Raw genomic sequence first — 17352 nt, 5'->3', positions numbered from 1 at the left:
TTTCGAGGCCGTTAACCTTGAGTCGATCTGCTTGATCGTCGCTACGATTGTTCGTCGAACGGTCAATTAACCTTTCCGAATACGCTTTCGTTTATTTTCCATCGATTCTCTTTCGATCGCCAAACACGAATCTCTGTTTTAATATGCTTGAAACGTAAATCGAGTATTGGAGTCGAACAATGTCTGTTGCGCATCAACCGATGCTAACGCGTTACTCTTAAACCGGAGGGCGAAAGATGTATTTTCATTGGTGAAAAGAAACAATAGTGTCTTTAAACGATAAGAAATAATTTTATTTTTACTCAACAATTAACAATTTCGATTACGATGATACGCGTCCGGATTAGTAAATTTCACTTGTTGCATCGCTCAAAATTTAATGGTAATGGATTGAAATGGATAGTCAATTTCTGTTGAAATATTACATAATAAATACGTTGAAGTAAATCGATTAACTTATTTTGTAAGAATTAAAACTACTAGCGAGGATAGAATCATGAAGGTGAATATAGTGTTCGTGGTTGCTGAATTACAATTATCCGAATCACAAATTGCACAACTTGTTGTGTTCCCAGCGCTTGTACAGTTTATTGGCTTTGCGACGCATCCTCTTACTTCATTTTCTGTACCCTTGTCTGTAAACGAAAGACATTCGTTATACTCGTATTTATCTTGATTTTTAAATTCAGTCTTACGATGATATGAAATATAACATTTGAACAGACATTGTTTATAAATAAAACCGAAGAATATTGTGTAAAAAAACATACTGATAGTGTAGCATTGCCACTGTATCTCATCGTCAGCGGACTGTCGTGCTAGAGGGAAACGGGCGAGTACGCTTCTACGTCTTCTCACGTTGTCTGTGAAAAATACATCGATAAAGGAAACGTTTACATGGATATGATATATAAAAAAAGAGATCGTTATTATTTTTTTCGCGATTTTCAGGTTCATTCATGGAATTTCTAAATAAGTACCTGACTTTGCCTCCGGATCAGGAGCAGGCAGTGTTGCGTTGCCGTCAGGAGCAGGCAGTGTTGCGTTGCCGTCAGGAGCAGGCAGTGTTGCGTTGCCGCCAGGAGCAGGCAGTGTTGCGTTGCCGTCAGGAGCAGGCAGTGTTGCGTTGCCGTCAGGAGCAGGCAGTGTTGCGTTGCCGCCAGGAGCAGGCAGTGTTGCGTTGCCGTCAGGAGCAGGCAGTGTTGCGTTGCCTCCAGGAGCAGACGTTGTTGCATTGCCTCCAGGAGCAGACGTTGTTTCGTTGCCCCCAGGAGCAGACGTTGTTGCGTTGCCTCCAGGAGCAGACGTTGTTGCGTTGCCTCCAGGAGCAGACGTTGTTGCGTTGCCTCCAGGAGCAGACGTTGTTGCGTTGCCTCCAGGAGCAGACGTTGTTGCGTTGCCTCCAGGAGCAGACGTTGTTGCGTTGCCTCCAGGAGCAGACGTTGTTGCATTGCCTCCAGGAGCAGACGTTGTTTCGTTGCCTCCAGAAGCAGGCGTTGTTGCGTTGCCTCCAGGAGCAGGCGTTGTTGCGTTGCCTCCAGGAGCAGGCGTTGTTGCGTTGCCGCCAGGAGCAGGCGTTGTTGCGTTGCCTCCAGGAGCAGGCGTTGTTGCGTTGCCTCCAGGAGCAGGCGTTGTTGCGTTGCCTCCAGGAGCAGGCGTTGTTGCGTTGCCGCCAGGAGTAGGCGTTGTTGCGTTGCCGGCAGGAGTAGACGGCGATGTTGGTTTAGTAGCAGGAGTAGACGGCGATGTTGGTTTAGTAGCAGGAGTAGACGGCGGTGTTGGTACGCCACAAGTTTGTATCATCTTGTCGTTTAAATTTTGGCAATCCTTTCCCATGCAAACGTAGCATTTTAAAGTATTTCCTGTTTGAGAAATACGGAACGATAAATATTTTTCGTCAATCAATTAGTGCAACTATTTGTGTACTTAATAAATAGGTTCGCGTATAATTTGACACTATGTCGTATATTAGATATTAAGATGTCACTGCTGTGACAATGTTATCGGTTATTTGACAAATATACATTTAATAGTACAAACAGACGCGGTAGTAACATTCGGTCAGATTAATATTTGTTAGGTCTATCACTTTACCTGGTTGTATAACGGCCAGACCAATGATAGCCGCGATGACAAGAAGCCTCGGTTCTTTCATGTTTGCCGATTGTCGTTCCTTATTAATGTCGATACTATGATCGTTGGTACACGACTGCTGCAAAAGCTCGAAGAAATAGGAATATCCTTACCGTTCTTATCGCGATAAATTTTGCGCTTATCTACGCAGTCTTCCAATCAATACCATTACCTCGCCGATATACGTTTAACACATACGCGAAAAAATCAGATATCATAAATCCATTGTTCCCTTTATCTATTCGCGCTTCTCTGCTATGTTCATCATTCCAGCTAACTCGTTCAGGGGAAGTAATACTTATCGATAAACTTTCCTCATCTGTCTATGTTCCTCGTTGTGCAACTCTGCCGGCGATTCTGTCATGCTTCATTGGTCGTTGAAATTTAAGGAGAAAGCATTTACTCTGTGCCCCAACATTTAGTTTATCTTAATTATCGTCCTTCACTCTTAGTTTTTAATTACACATTTATCGCCATTCATAAAGATATAAAGATAACATTATCATGTTCTGTCATTTTTATGAACACCTTTCAATGGAAAGAAAATAAGGCATTCTTCAATGAATCCTTGCATATTTTTGTGAAACTTTTCGTCCGCTGTCGTCATTATGCGTTTTGATAAACGTCGAACTAGTATCGCTAACGCTGAAAACGCGCCGTCGCGATATATGCAAATGTTCCATGTTTCTTCGCCGCGCGAAAACCCTTGCAACATTGGAGCTAACCGATCGAATGTAAGGACAATTGATTCGCGAATTCCTGCTGTACATTCATCGAATATATTCGAGCGTGGTGGTTAAATAATCGATAAGCGACACAATTTAATTTGTGGATAATGCTATCGCGACGACTCTTCTTCAATATTTTTTATACTATTAACACGATAAGAAGTATTTGTTGGATATCAGTACGTCTTATACAGGTGTCTTGAATCGACAAATATTCTGAAAAAGTACAATTATTGTAATCAGCCGTTAATGCGATAAAGACGAATGTCTCGTTTTTTGAAAAATATATGATCGATACGAAATATTCTTTTAATCTCCTATACTTAGAAATATAAGATTTAGACATCTCTGTGAACATCCAGGTGATATTATCTCGCAGCAATTAAAATTTGTTAACGAAACGTAAGATGCGATTGTTAACACAATTTAACGATAAGATCACTTTGTGCAGTACTTTTATGAGTGAAAGCACCGAGATTGGGCATACAATACTTACATGTATCGTTAAAAACGTGCAGAACAAGTAATTTAATTATATAATGTTAGAGATGAGATAGAGACCTACTTGTCGATACATTCATGATTTAAAATTTAAGATTATCATTTTCTTTATCGGTTTATCCTCTCACTTCATTATTTAGCAGACACAATTTCAAACTGGTCACTCGAATATTTGACCCTGTTTAATTTAAATCTTCAATCATCTATAGTCACCCAGATATCCTTCAAACACATTAATCACGTCTTATACTCTTCTACAAATCAAGATGATATCATAGGTAAATTGTTAAAAAAAAAAAATTGATTGCGTGGCAAGATTTTGCACTTGCGAACGAGCTAAGCACGATTTGTCTTACATTGCAACAGTGTTTGTTTTTACGTTATCTTAGCCATAAGTGCGGCAATTTTTATTATCACTCGATAAAACGAAGCACCGTATTCTTATAGCAGATACACTTGAAAGTAGTAGGTTCTCAAGGTATCGAACAGCACCGAAGATATCGCGTTTCACGTCATAAAAATTTGTGCGTGCATTTTGCTTCGTGCAAATTTACACCACGTTAATGTCTTTTTCGGACAATTTTAACAGACGCGATAAGAATAACAGCGTAATATAAATGCTGCCGATGGCTTTTTCTCTGTATAAATAAGAAAATCGAGTGGTCGAATCATACAGACCGAATTACGAAAGCGAAGTCAAGTTTGAGTAAACGTTCGAAACATGAAGTTTTTACTTGGCATTACCCTCCTTCTTATGGCTCTCTTTGCTTCTCTGAGCAATGCCGAACCGGAAGCTGATCCTTCACCAGAAGCGGTAAACAATTTTACTTTTACACGCTATTATTTTCTAATCTAACATCGATCTTTTTCTCGAAATATTTATCTCGACGTTACTTTTGTCTTTTAGGATCCCGAGGCAGGATTTCTTAGCATTGCCAAGAAATTGGTACCTATTTTAAAACATTTAGGATAAATGTGCAAACGTTCGGTTTACATCTGAAATGTAAATTAATACTACTTGAAATGCATTAAAACTGTTATAAATTAGACACTCGGCGTAATCCCTGTTTCTATCGTTTCGTTGCCTTTTATCGGCAAAATAAGCATTCGATAAGCTCACAATATCTACCTCGAATGCAACGTTAATCCTGGTTATATGCACATGGTTACCTCCCTTTGTCTCCGTAGCTTCTTCGCGTTTGTTTATTTCATTGTTCGAAAAAGTATTAATCATCGAAATAATTTTTCCGTCTAAACATTATTGGGTTATCGCTTTTTACGACTCGATCATCATCGTAAAACGAGCTCGTGTTCTAAAGGTACTTAAACGCTGATTGGGTCAGAGAAATAAACGTACCGTACGTAGATAATTTCTCGACCTTTTTCAATTTAGATGTAAAGTGCCGGAAGTTTGCGAAAAAAGTTGAAATTCTCTTGCTCGAAAAAGGAACGGGGCGAAAACTACAGGAAAACGTCAAGTTGAAGTGCAGTTTCAGTCGTTTAATCTTACTGGCGTAGCGTTGACACTGAAAAAGACCGAAGCGTTTCCGGCTTTCGAGCAACCATTACCATGCGTTCAGTCTCCGGAGTAAGATATTCCCAGAATGGGTCGGAGAAAGCCTCGGTTCATTGTTGTTTCAAAGTTTGTTTCTACATATATTCGTTTCGAGTCAGACGACATACTTTCTTAGGCCAATCACCGCCTAATGACCATTAATCTTCGTACATCCTAAACGCGAAATTGAATACGCAACGCAGTATTATCCGAAATTACAGCTGAATCAAGGTCATTGCTTTCCCGCAACTTCGACATTATTAAACTATTATGCAAACAGTAGATACAAGCGGCGATAAGAGGTCAGAAAGCAAGATGATATCTCGTGCCGATACAGGAAGTGTGACAAAGCGCGCATTTGCGCGATGGGAGGTGCACTCACGGTCAAGTTCAGGGCCAACGAGATCCAATCTCCCATTAAAATTTCAAAACAAGATTCTCCGGCCATTCTGACTCGACTTTCACTACGCTCGTTTCGCGGCCACCCGTTCCGATTCGACGCGATCGAAGTTTTCGTCGCGTAATTTGACGGGAAACCGCGGGAAAGAGGGACGGGGTAAAATTCATCGTACACCGCGTGTGCAGCAGCGAAAAACCGGTAATACACGAATAATGCCGGTATGTTCGGAAACGCTACGCTGCGCGTTGCCCTATTACGTGTTTTACACGGTTCGCGAGAAGAGGTAACGCGATCGTGTCTCCCGCTGAGATAGCAACCAGTGTTCGTAACGAGGAGGCTAAAGCCGACGAGTTCGCATTCGTGATCGTGCCAGCGAAGAAGTAGCCTGTTGGCCAAGTTCACGGTTAACGAGATTCAATCTGGTCGTACGTTACTTCGAATGGCACCGTAAATGCACCGTTTCTTATTTGCAGAGAAGACGCTGCAAAATCTCAGACTAATCTCGAGTAATCACCGATATATTCCACTTTTCAACGCGAACGTTATTTCGTTCGATCCAGACCTCGCTCGTTTCTTGTCTTTGTTCCTTTCATTCTTGATCCCAGCGTCGCGTGGTCTCTTCCGAACGTGTCCAAAAATGTTTCGAAACGTACTCCGCTGCAAATCATGACGCGTTTCTTCGAGCGAGTGTACTCGATTTCTTGTGCTCTTTAATCGCGCGATTATTTACTTGCGCGTATCATCGAGATAATGTTCGAAGAAAGAATCGGGGATTTTCGCTCGATGCAGAGTTTTCAAAAATCCCGAACACCCGAAGGGCTTTGCGAATCCCAAGGTACTTGTATTCTTGCTCCGCCCATCTCCGTTCCCACGTATGCTCGTCTGCCACGCAACGCGAGCCCCTTTCTGCCGCGCCGTCTGCATCCTGGAATGCGGTTGTGCCACTCTATACCGATACTCCCGCCTACGTCGTCGTATATCCAGCTAAGATGCACGCGTAACAACGTAACAACGTTACGCTGGAGAACGCGCAGCCGACAACTGATTTTCGAAAATTAACAAATCGCAAGGAAATCGAACGTTCGGAAAAACGAGAGGCAGAAGCAAAATGATTTCGGTTGAAACGCGTAGTTCGAGGAGGATTCAAAAGTCGCATCGAATTTGGACGATTTGTCGAGGTCGAACTAAAGAGCCGACTCCGCGTAAATAAATCCAAGGGCATGGCGTCGGTTGGAATCTCTGGTTTCTGGCTCAAAAATCTTTCCTCCGTAACCGTGTTCTTCATAGACACTAGAAACGGAATTGCGTCAAACGCCCAATCACGCCTTAGAATCTTACAGAGGGGAATTAAAGGTAGACCACGTTCTCGTATCGGTGTATTCGATTAAATACGAGTATAATTGAATGGATAACGCGGCACCGCTCAAGGCCGATCGAAATCGAGATTGAAGCTCAATTTGGACGATAGAGATTTGCGCGTGAGTCGTTGTCACGGTAGAAGGCTGCTTCGAACTGGCCGCTTATTAAATTCCTCCTCGATGTCCCGAAGATCCGGCGGTTCGACGAATCCGCTGTCTTCGTAGCGAGTGCACCGTGAGCCCGGCGATCTAGGAGGATGCGTCGAATGTATGCTGTAACGACAACGAGCGATCATGTTCCGGATTATCGCAAGATTATCCTTGGCAGATGAATCGGCATAATCTCGAGGAAAAGTTCGAGTGTATTACTTGGTGCATCTCGAAGGACTGACTTCCAAGGGTTCGTCGTATCTGCGCGAAAGCATCGTGAAGTCTCGATGCGCGGCAACCATTTTCTGCAGCCGTGAAATTAGCTCGTAATCGGGCGTACAGATTGGCTCCGACAATAGTTTCACCACGGAGACACGGAAGCTTTGCAACTGTAACAGGAAATTAATGATTTGCCAGTTGAAAGCGCGTATCGCTCGTCGCCTAAATTGAACTGGATACGGACGGTCTTCGTTTTTCGAGAAGAATATATCGAAATCGTTCAACCATCGCGGTAAATATTCATCGATCGAAAGTATTTAATGAAAATTCGATCTTGCTCTTGGCGTTTCATGATCGTCGAACGTTTATCGGCATAAGCATCGGCACCGTGACGAACAAGAATCGAGATAAAATAGCTCGGAAACATGGAGCGAACTAACCGATCAAAGATTCCAACGTGAGACAGCGATTACGCGAATGGATGCCATCGAGCGTCATCCAAATTGCTTCAATGGATTAACGAGCCCGTTGGCCTCTACGTCCGAACAGCCATAATCGTGACGAGCGTGCGCAATGGAAACGCAAGACGAAGCACCAAAAGTCCTAACGATGGCGCAAACTTTACCCGATCGCTTACGTATTCGCGAAACAAGCGAACGCGATCGTCAGTTTCATATTCTTCGTGCATTCGGCACACTTTGACCTCGCGAGTAAGCGTTTCTGCTCGAAGCGAGCGCACACGCAACGTCATCGACTATGAATCGCATTCGGGACAGTCGGTTGCGTGCCGAATACGAAATTCGGTCAAATCGCAACAATTCCTTCCAATTTGCAAACTTTACGAATTATTGCGACGCAGCGATATCTCTTGAATTTCAGCTACCTGAGACTCCCTTTTGGTAACCTCCGACAGATTTTGCTTCGTTTGAGCAAGCTCGTCTCTAAGGAGTTGCAACGAATGATCGTTTATGGATCTCTCTTGCTCGGCGGTTTCGGTCGTGGCCCTCATCTGTTCCTTCAACATCGTTAACTTCCGGTTACATCGAGTCCTCAGCATCTCGCTCTCGACCAGACGCTTCTGAAGTTCCTCTATCTTCCGGCTGCGCTCCAAGGCGGCTATCTGTTTTCGAAAATTATTCGTATCGGTGAAAAATATCCGAATCCAATAAAAATTTCACGTACCTTGTAATCCGCGGCTTCCGTCAATTGCGCGCTCAGTTCGCGATTCCGCGATTTCTCTTCGGAAAGTTGAAGCTGCAAGCGATCGATTTGCTTCGACAGTTTCTTCACCCTTCGAACAAAGTTTCAACGATAAAATCGTGAACGATTTCACGAGCGACGATAAATTTCGAAATATAAACCGACCGAAGATTTGCTTCGTCTCTCTCGCTTTGCAGCAAGGATTTCATTCTGACGCTGTCTTCTTGGAGCGACAGCTTTCTACGAAGAAGATCCAGATGAAGATCTCTGCGCTGCAATTGTTCTCGTAGCGTCCTCACGCGCCGTTGCAGTTGATACACCACCGAAGTCTAACGGGCAACAAAACGAAGGAAAGAAAGAGAAAAAGAAACGGCGCTAGTCCGGCGAGTGTCTCGTCGTTGAAAGCGATCGCGTGAACGGTCGTACAGGGATTTGACGCGCGGAAAGCAAAAATCTCGAAAGTCTACCAAGCTTCGAAGGCTTACTTCTTTCATAGAAGGAAGCTCGTGGAAGGATCGCTCGCGTCGAATCCTCGGTAAGCTGGAGTAGTCGTTGAACGAATACTGCGCGACCGCGGAAACAGGAGGAATTTGCGTCAAAGAAACACAAGAAACCATTAGCGAGGGAAGAATTAGGAAATCGCGAACCTTACCTTGTCCACCAACTTGTCGGTCTCCAGTCTGGCCAGCTGTTCAGCTCTCACCAGAAGCGACTCCGTTTGAAGATCCAGGCCCATCTCTTCCGAGATCTCGTCCATTTGCATCGCTTTACCGAGTCTCTCTAAAAACGTAACAAACTGGAAAAGAAATTCGTACGAGTCGCTCGTTCAACGAATTACCGTTTGCTTGTCCCTCCGCAGAGACTCCTTCGACAGCTCGCAGCTAGTCAACTCGGACTCCAGCTTGCGAACCTTGCACTCGAGATTCGCCCGTTCGTCCTCTATGCTTCGCATCTTCGCCACGGTGCTGTCGATCAGTTCGCTCTGTCGATTGGTCGACTCCGTCGCCGCGTTTAGCTTTTCCCGAAGGTTTTGGATGCTCTAACCAACGGACAAAACGTATTCTTAACGGTTCACGCAGCTAGCGAAAGAAATCGCGTAATCGGAAGAATGGAACGAAATACGATAGCTTGATCCTTGTTCTCGGCCAGTATTTCTCTGATACGATCCTTGATGGAGTTCTCGTGCGACTCGACGAACCTGTTCGGTCCGCTGACGAGTATGGCCAGAGATTCCAGTAGATGTCGAAGTTCGTTCTGCACGCGTTGCGCCTTTTCCTCGCGGTGCTTCAGGTCCTCTGCGAAAACAGACAACTTTGCTTTTAAAATTCGAGAAGTTTTACGGATCGAGAGTGTTCACCTCGTAATTGACAGATCAACGCCTCTTGATTCGATATGTTTCCCGTTGCGTTGCTTATGCTTCTATTCGCGTTCGCCAGTTTGTCCCTCAGGTCGCTCAGTTCTCTTTCGGCGACTCGGTATTGCATCTCGAGGCACTCCTTGTCCTGATAAATCGATCGCGTTAATTCGCAAACTCTCGATCGTTCACGCGGAGATACCTGTCTCAAGCGGTCCAGATCGATCGTTTGCGAGGATGTTAGCCGTTGAAATTGTTCCTTCTCCGCGACCGCACGGTCCAGTGCGTCGCGACAGCTTCTCAGATCCATCTCGATCGTGGACAATTGCGTCTCGACGTTGGTGCTTTTAGCGCGAAGACGATTCGTCTCTTGCAGCAGCTCCTCCATCTTGTGGACCACCGTCTCCGGGCTGGGATGAACGGATTCGCGGTACTCGACGTTCAACGCGTGTGCCAGCTTTCGAGTAAACTCCTTTGTCGAAGGAACATCGAAACGTTACGATCGATACGCGAATGAGAGACTCGAAGGAAAAGAGAATCGAACCTGGAAGTTTGAACGAATACGTTCTTTCGACTGTATCTCCTCGGACACTGCCTGTTCTAACTGACGTATTTTCTTGTCGCATTCTCGGACCTTTTCCTCGTGGTACTTGGTGTCCCTTTGTAAACCCTGTATCGTGATCTCGTTTCTGCTTTGAGTCGCGTACAGAGATCTTTCTCTCTCCTCCAATTCCTAGTTGTCCGTGTTTTTAACGAATACACTCGTTGGAAAATGCATGAAAGGGTTCGAGGGTGTCTCGACGCGTTCGCTAGCAACTCACGGTATTTTTTCTAATATAGAAACGCGTTAAGCGAACAAGTTTCCTAATACTCTTTCGTTTCCTATTAAAAGCGCGTTACGCAACTGACTTGTCTTGGATCGTTGTCTCGCTGTATCGCGAAATCATCCGTCGGATTATCGACGGGAAAATCAACAAATGAAAAATTGCTTATCGATGCGTATTGGCAAACCATTTGAAACTTCCTGTTTGCGAAATACGTGCAACGTTGTTAGCGGACGCGTTAAGGAAATTATGGACTCCAGAAGGGACGAAACGTAACCTGTACACGTTTCTTGAGACTGGAAACGATGGCATTCTGTCTGGCCGCTTGTTCGCGAAGCTGATCGACCTCTACCTCCAATTCCACGATTCGTTGATCCCGACTTCTGATCAGGCTCTTCGTCTCTTGGAGCTAAACGACATAGACGCTGATCAACGAACTGTTCCTTCTCGTCTTTACCTTTTGTTAGCGTTTAGATTTACCTCGGACACGAGACGGTCCCGCTTGTATTCGAGTGCCGCTAGTTCGCTCTTCAGCGTGATAGTTAAATCACGATTCATAGTTTCCTCGTGATCAATCTGAAGCATCGTGTTCAAAGTTCTAATCATAGAAACATCGGTTATCTAAAAATGTTTAGGAAAAAGCCAGTTCAGGCCACCGGAATTTGCAGATAACAGTAGCCATCAATTTCTTGTTCGAATCCATCTATCGGCAAACCTTATCGCGATCAAAATGACAAAATTGAAAGTTCGATAACTATCCATAAATTCTGGCAATTATCGTGCCGATAAAATATTAAATCGAACGAGATACGTCGCTCTCGTTGTAGAGACAACCGATTTAAAAACGGATTAATTTCCGAAAGTCGCTCTTTTGCGACACGTGGCTTCGATCGGTCTTATTGGAATACTGAGCACGAAACCGTATTAACCGTGACACATACATATTTCGTTTGGAAGATCGATAATATTTAGCTACTCTTTACGATAACAGCTCCGTTTAGACTTTACGCACTCGGATTAACGGGATTTTCAATCAAATCTGGCTAAAAGAATCGAAATCGTGCTGTTGATATCGAGCCATTTCGGGCAGTTTTTCATAGTCGAAGTACAATTTGATAACTTTATGCTTGTTTGGACCCACGCTTTGAAAGTACGCGAAGAATGCGGGGTTCCAGATTTTCGAGCCGATGGCAAAAGAGGTGGCGGCAGAGGGTTGCACCTCGATAGAGGCGTGCAGTGACAGGTAGGATCGATTCCGTGGAACGCTATGGCAACCAGAGGCCTTCGTACGTCAGTCGATACCGTTTCAACGATTGTCCGAATCACTGGCGAACTGTACATCGTTTCAGCGTTGTACCTCAAAAAGAACTGTTCATATTTCGACCAGACTAAATGGCAGAAACTACTACTTTTGTAACGTTAGGTTATTTAAAGCCGGTTCTAAATGATGCAATTACCTAATTGCGTACAATCTGACAGTTTAATAAGCCTTGTATCGTGAAACGAAGAATCTGCACCGATGGCAATTAGTACTTTGTAGGTGCTGTTTGTGGAGGCCACTTCAGAATGCGAAATACTAGATCGTTAATCTTTTGCGTTCAAGAGGTGACTCACAGTCGCCATTATATTTAATACAATTATTTTAAATAGCATTTTTTAACTGATTTTATAATATAACAAGTGTGATGTATAAACATAGTGAAACAAATAATAGTGGAAATTATTAGTAAAGAAATAATAAGCTCAAGAAAATTCATTTAACTTTTTAAGCAAGTTTTAAACTTGCTGTTTGTGGAGGCCACTTTAAAATGCGAAATACTAGATTGTTACCCTTTGCGTTCAAGAGGTGACTCACAGTCACCATTATATTTAATACAATAATTTTAAATAAGCATTTTTTAACTGATTCTGTAACATAACCAGTGTGATGTATAAACATAGTGAAACAAACAAATTATTAGTAAAGAAATAATAACCTCAAGAAAATTCATTTAACTTTTAAATCGCTGTTTATGAACAGTAAAATTACCTTCGAGTGCAAAGGGTTAAATTATTGTTTCCGCTAAAATAACTTTCGAAAGATCACCGTTAGTAAGAGCGGTTTCACTCTGCTTAGAAGGTGCATTTGAACGGCCAGGGGTTAAAATACAAAGAGAAGGAAATCCAGGTGGCAGCGAGGACGAGTGCGAAGCCGAGAAAAGAAGCTTTGTGCGCGTGACTGTTCGATACGTGCTGGTGCGCATACTCGTGACAAAGAGCTTTACTGTCATTGCGAGTGTTTGTTGCAAATAATAAGCGGTGCATCCTGTTTGCCGTGGTAAATGGTTAATCTGGGAGAAAGGACCTTTCGAGGAGACGATATGCGAAGACTTTGGAAGATCTGTAGATCTTCGTTAGGTTCCTTCGGTTCTCGCGCCTCCACGATGACATTATCCTTCTTTCTCTCTCTCTCCCTCACCCTTTCTCTGTCTCTGTCCGTCTCTTCCTCGCTGGACATCTTGACTCGTACCGTCGAGTCCTTTCACCTGGATCAATCGACGCCGATCCGATCAAGACGACTCGAAGGAAAGATTCGTCTTCTTTGTCCACATGTTTCGGCGACGCTTTTCGACCGACTGCTTCTTTGGTGAACGATTCAAAGGTTGAGGGCGGAAAAGCGTTTCCAACGAGGAGGAAGCGTCGACGCGCAGCGAACGAGCAGCCATCGACTTACCAAACCCCTGCCACGGATACCTCGAGATAATCGAAATTCATCGATCCGTGGTAACCATTCTTTCGGATTCTACGATGAAGCGTCGATTTTCGGGTATTTGTCAAACGCCATTTTTCTTCGACTTTACAAGTTAATATTTTTTCAAATATTCCGTTGCAACAAAAGCAACGATTATAAAATAACAATTATTGAATTCCCCGATTATTATCGATTCGTAGAAAATTGCGTCAGTTACCCTTCAGAGAAAAATTCATACGCTATCTAGATAAAGTATAGGAAGCAATAAAAAATGGAAAAAGGAAAAACATTCGTAGATAATGGTGTTTATTATTAACACCGGCGTCATCGTAACAATTATCGTTTGCACTATCATACTAAGTTATTGCTGTTTCGTACTAAAAGTTAATCTTTACAACTAACTTAATCAACGAAACAGACTTTTAAACGTGTATCGATAGAGAGCTAAATACTATCTGAAACGTGAATGCATGCACGTCTAAATGATAACATTTTATGATTCATAGTGTCGTTTTGCGTTTATAGCTAATAAATTTGTGAGGTGGTCGTAAAAATTGGAATATAAATGGCGCCAGAAGGTTCGAGTTTCGCAAGTGTACAGAGTACAAAAACAACATGAGGCTTTTCAAAGATCTGACAAGTGTGGCGATTGCTTTGATGAGTGTATTCGCTCTGTTTGCAACAGCCTCGGCTGATCCAAGTCCGGTAACGCTAATTTCAATTTTGTATTCAACTATTTCTTCTTTTACGTTACGGTTGGAATAAAATAACTTTTTTTCAGAATGCTGAACCAATAAGTCCACAGGCTATGAAGTCTTTACTTGGCTAAATAAAGGAAGGACATTAATTTTTGCATAAAAATATAACTGATATGCACTGTGGAAACATTCAATTTTACTTTATATGAATTTTGGCAAATTGTAATGAAGAATTTGTAATTAAAATAAAACAGCCGAATGTAGAACTTCTTTTTCTTCTCGACTACTATGGTAAAGAAGTAGACGTTAGCCGCGGTCGGTAGTTGCTTAACAATTTGCGTAATGGAAACCAGCAACCACAGCTGACACCATTATTCGATTCTCTGTGAAAGAATCGAGGGCGAAACTTCGGAAAACCGTTTCGACCAAATTTTGCAAGTAAATCTTTTCTTGCAAAAGAAGATATTTGTGAGAATGAAAAGAATTTGTTGCCATTCGTATGTCACTCCCTATATCATCGACGAGGTGCAGTAGAGTATGCGAACTGTTCTGAACACATAATCTGCATCTTCGGACCTAAGAAATATATGACAAGCAGAATAAAATCAATTTTTAATAAATATACGGCATATTAGCCAATAAAATTAGTGTTAATTGGGTTTTTATTAAAATGGAACTGGTGGCGCCATCTCTCCGGCGAACAGGGTGAACTACACACTTTTGAAACAGCAGGTTGATTAGTTCCGATCTTCTACCGCTAGATGGCGCCACGAGTATCGTTTCCGGTTCAATTCAATCAGTATAGTTCATTTTATTAGCTTAACACGAATTGAATAACATCCAAGTGCAAATCCAATTAACTTTGAATTCTTTTGGGTTTAACAAACTATTCAAGATTAACAATTTTTAACCATTCTTAGACTAATCTTAATTACTCCAAAAGTTCCTATCTTACGTGTCGCCATCTAGCGGTAGAATATGTGAACTAATTAAAGTCCTGTTTCAAAAGTGTGTAGTTCACCCGGTTCGCCGGAGAGATGGCGCCACTTATTCAATTTTTAAAAAATCCTTTTTTACGAATAATTTATCAGAAATTGGGACTTCAAAAATATTTTAGAAGTATTTAAAAAAAGATCTGGCTAAAATACAAGAAATGTCATTGAATTATATAGTTTCCTTTCGAGAAAACTAAGTATTTCTTCAACATGGATCAGCTGTTAGCTTCAAAATGGCTGCAGTACATAATTTGCACCCGGTGTCGAATGTAACATAACTTAATTTCAATTGTAGAGTATTGTATAAAATGTGGTCTCGATTGTATGGTTCGAACCATGCAAATTTTGATGCGGTATTTAAAAACTTTTCGAGACACTATGTAAATATTTCATTCTCCTTCCACTTTGTATGATGCTTTATAAACTAACCTCGTACAAATCTTATTTTAGGCCAAAAAGTTCGTTCACGCAGCTAGACGCAAAAGAAAAATTATTAACCCTGAACCAGAAGTTAAGAGGAGTGGTATACCGATAATAACTTGCAAAAGATCTAGTTTCAACTTTTATAAAGGTGATAGATATGATAAATGGAATCCAGTCTTGGCAAGTCAGTCGTGGAACAACAAGTCCTCTAGAGGCGATTATTTTTATATACATCCTTATGACATTGTGAGTTACATTGATAATCTGTGGCTCTATTTTATTTGTTACAGTATCATAAATATAAACACAGTTTACATTTTAGAATAACAATGATACAGAAGAGCAAACTGGAATTGGAAAGTTTGAAGACCTTAATTTAGATTCTCAGTTATGTGAACGATTGGAAGATTTGGGTTTTGAATGTCCTTTGGAGATTCAAAATCTAACGATACCAAAAATTCTTAAAGGCTGTAATGCTGTAGTGGCAGCTGAAACAGGATGCGGTAAAACACTAGCATACATGTTGCCATTGATAACAAAAGTTTTGAGATGGAAAGAAATGGAAAAAAGAGACATGAATTGTCCACTAGGTTTAATCGTAACTCCATCTAGGGAATTAGCAGTACAACTTGGGGTTTGTAACAATAATATTGTTTTATATGTTCATTTGCGAGTTACTAATATTTATGAAACATATTTTTTCAGCTCGAGTTGATTAGGTTATCTAAATGTCTTGGTATTAACACCAAATTAATAACGGGTGGAAGAACTAAAAAAATGATGCGGGATCCCCCTGTTGGGAACGTGGACATTCTCGTTTGCAGTTTTGGCGTGATTAGTAAATTATCCACAATTGGAATCTATAACGTGAAATCAGTAAAATTCGTCGTGTTAGACGAAGCCGATGCGCTTCTTCACGAAACGTTCGAAGAGAAGTTACAAGTCTTCTTAAAGAGAATTCCTGTACGTAAAAAATACGCGCTCCATTCTTAAAATATTTATTAACAATAATTGTGTTAATGGCTTTGATTTGTACAGATTGGTTACCATCAAACATCATCCGTGGATACGTTGCCGACTAGTGCTCAACTCATTCTAGCCTCTGCGACGATTCCTTCGCGGTTAGAAACTGTCTTAGGCAAAATCGTAAATGTAAGTGGATTGCTTTAACCGATATTAGCAACGCATTATCCTTGCGGGCAATAACGGGTTGCGTTAAAAAATTCGTTTGCAGGTAAACTCTTTAGAAAACATAACGACGGATAAGCTACACAAAATATTGGTTTTGCAAAAGTTCATGAGGCTAGGTCCGAGTCAAAAAGCGGTGGAGCTCTTAAAATATATAAAACCTAAAGTTTTAAAGAACCAACCTGTAATTGTATTTAGTAATCAGGCTGATACGTCATATTGGGTATGCAAATTTTTACACCAGTGTGGAGTAGAAGCTACAAATTTAAGTGGCGAAATGTCATTATACGAACGACGCGGAAAGTACGGAGAATTTATAAACGGTACCACAAAGGTGTTGTCAACGACGAACGCTGGATCGAGAGGTTTAGATACAGTAATGGTTAATCATATTTTAAACTACGAGTTTCCACTGGATACATCCGACTATATTCACAGGTATGCGATTCGAGTAATCGGTAATTCAACTTTGTTGCTCAAAGTAGAATCAAAACGTCTATTTAATATATTTAGATGCGGCCGAACCGGTAGAATAGGTACCGTAGGGGAATGCAGAGTGACAAACTTTATCAGCAAACCGGGAGAAATCGTTGTGGTTCAAAAAATCGAAAAAGCGGTAAGGAAAATGAAACCATTTCCCATTTTTAATCTTGTGAATAAACAAGAACAAGAAGTAGAAGAAGAGGACTATACAGACGAGCCGATCGAAAATTTAGATTCTGTCGACCATATACCGTATTAAACTGTAAATATTTTCTGCATCGTATATGTAAATAAAAACATTTGATTTTTCGTAAAGATGCATCAGACACTGTACTCGCTCGCGTTGTTCCCATTTCTCGTAACCGTATAATGCCGACAAATTCACCGATACGAGAAAGTCTTCGAGGAAGCC

General features: G+C 41.8%; 3 protein-coding genes and 1 long non-coding RNA gene across 6 annotated transcripts; 2 read left to right on the top strand and 2 right to left on the bottom strand.

The window, feature by feature from the left end:
• Nucleotides 1–271: 271 nt before the first annotated feature.
• LOC100876212 (uncharacterized) lies at nucleotides 272–3097 on the bottom strand. The gene is made up of 4 exons (XM_012292083.2): nucleotides 2095–3097; nucleotides 981–1862; nucleotides 771–863; nucleotides 272–635 (listed from the first exon to the last, which is right to left on the bottom strand). The coding sequence occupies exons 1-4, from the start codon at nucleotides 2153–2155 to the stop codon at nucleotides 457–459; spliced, it is 1215 nt and encodes a 404-aa protein (XP_012147473.2). The 5' UTR covers nucleotides 2156–3097; the 3' UTR covers nucleotides 272–456.
• A 440-nt stretch (nucleotides 3098–3537) lies between these two features.
• Nucleotides 3538–12919, bottom strand: LOC100880690 (coiled-coil domain-containing protein 170). Of its 2 annotated transcripts, XM_076533706.1 has the most exons (16): nucleotides 12767–12919; nucleotides 10903–10998; nucleotides 10700–10831; nucleotides 10143–10331; nucleotides 9801–10070; nucleotides 9602–9746; nucleotides 9367–9539; nucleotides 9083–9283; nucleotides 8897–9040; nucleotides 8730–8807; nucleotides 8410–8573; nucleotides 8227–8335; nucleotides 7928–8164; nucleotides 7045–7214; nucleotides 3719–6948; nucleotides 3538–3616 (listed from the first exon to the last, which is right to left on the bottom strand). In XM_076533706.1, the coding sequence occupies exons 1-15, from the start codon at nucleotides 12917–12919 to the stop codon at nucleotides 6807–6809; spliced, it is 2403 nt and encodes an 800-aa protein (XP_076389821.1). In that variant the 3' UTR covers nucleotides 3538–3616; nucleotides 3719–6806. The 2 variants fall into 2 exon arrangements, with proteins under 2 accessions (XP_076389821.1, XP_076389822.1); XM_076533707.1 differs by lacking the exons at nucleotides 3538–3616; nucleotides 8730–8807 and having other exon boundaries at nucleotides 6680–6948.
• Nucleotides 12920–13054: 135 nt separating this feature from the next.
• On the top strand, nucleotides 13055–14518 carry LOC143264837 (uncharacterized). Of its 2 annotated transcripts, none has more exons than XR_013038801.1 (3): nucleotides 13055–13185; nucleotides 13679–13858; nucleotides 13935–14518. It is a non-coding gene; the product is annotated as an uncharacterized LOC143264837 (long non-coding RNA). The 2 variants fall into 2 exon arrangements; XR_013038800.1 differs by having other exon boundaries at nucleotides 13089–13228; nucleotides 13935–14517.
• A 431-nt stretch (nucleotides 14519–14949) lies between these two features.
• On the top strand, nucleotides 14950–17255 carry Dbp21E2 (putative ATP-dependent RNA helicase Dbp21E2). Its single transcript, XM_012292041.2, has 7 exons — nucleotides 14950–15226; nucleotides 15297–15515; nucleotides 15592–15903; nucleotides 15975–16232; nucleotides 16308–16421; nucleotides 16504–16895; nucleotides 16971–17255. The coding sequence occupies exons 1-7, from the start codon at nucleotides 15155–15157 to the stop codon at nucleotides 17197–17199; spliced, it is 1596 nt and encodes a 531-aa protein (XP_012147431.1). The 5' UTR covers nucleotides 14950–15154; the 3' UTR covers nucleotides 17200–17255.
• The last annotated feature ends 97 nt before the right edge of the window (nucleotides 17256–17352 follow it).

This window comes from Megachile rotundata, chromosome 7 (assembly GCF_050947335.1).
Source record: "Megachile rotundata isolate GNS110a chromosome 7, iyMegRotu1, whole genome shotgun sequence".
NCBI classification, from domain to species: Eukaryota; Metazoa; Arthropoda; class Insecta; order Hymenoptera; family Megachilidae; genus Megachile; species Megachile rotundata.
The sequence above is the reverse complement of the archived record's forward strand: the minus strand, read 5'-3'. Positions and strand labels throughout refer to the sequence as shown.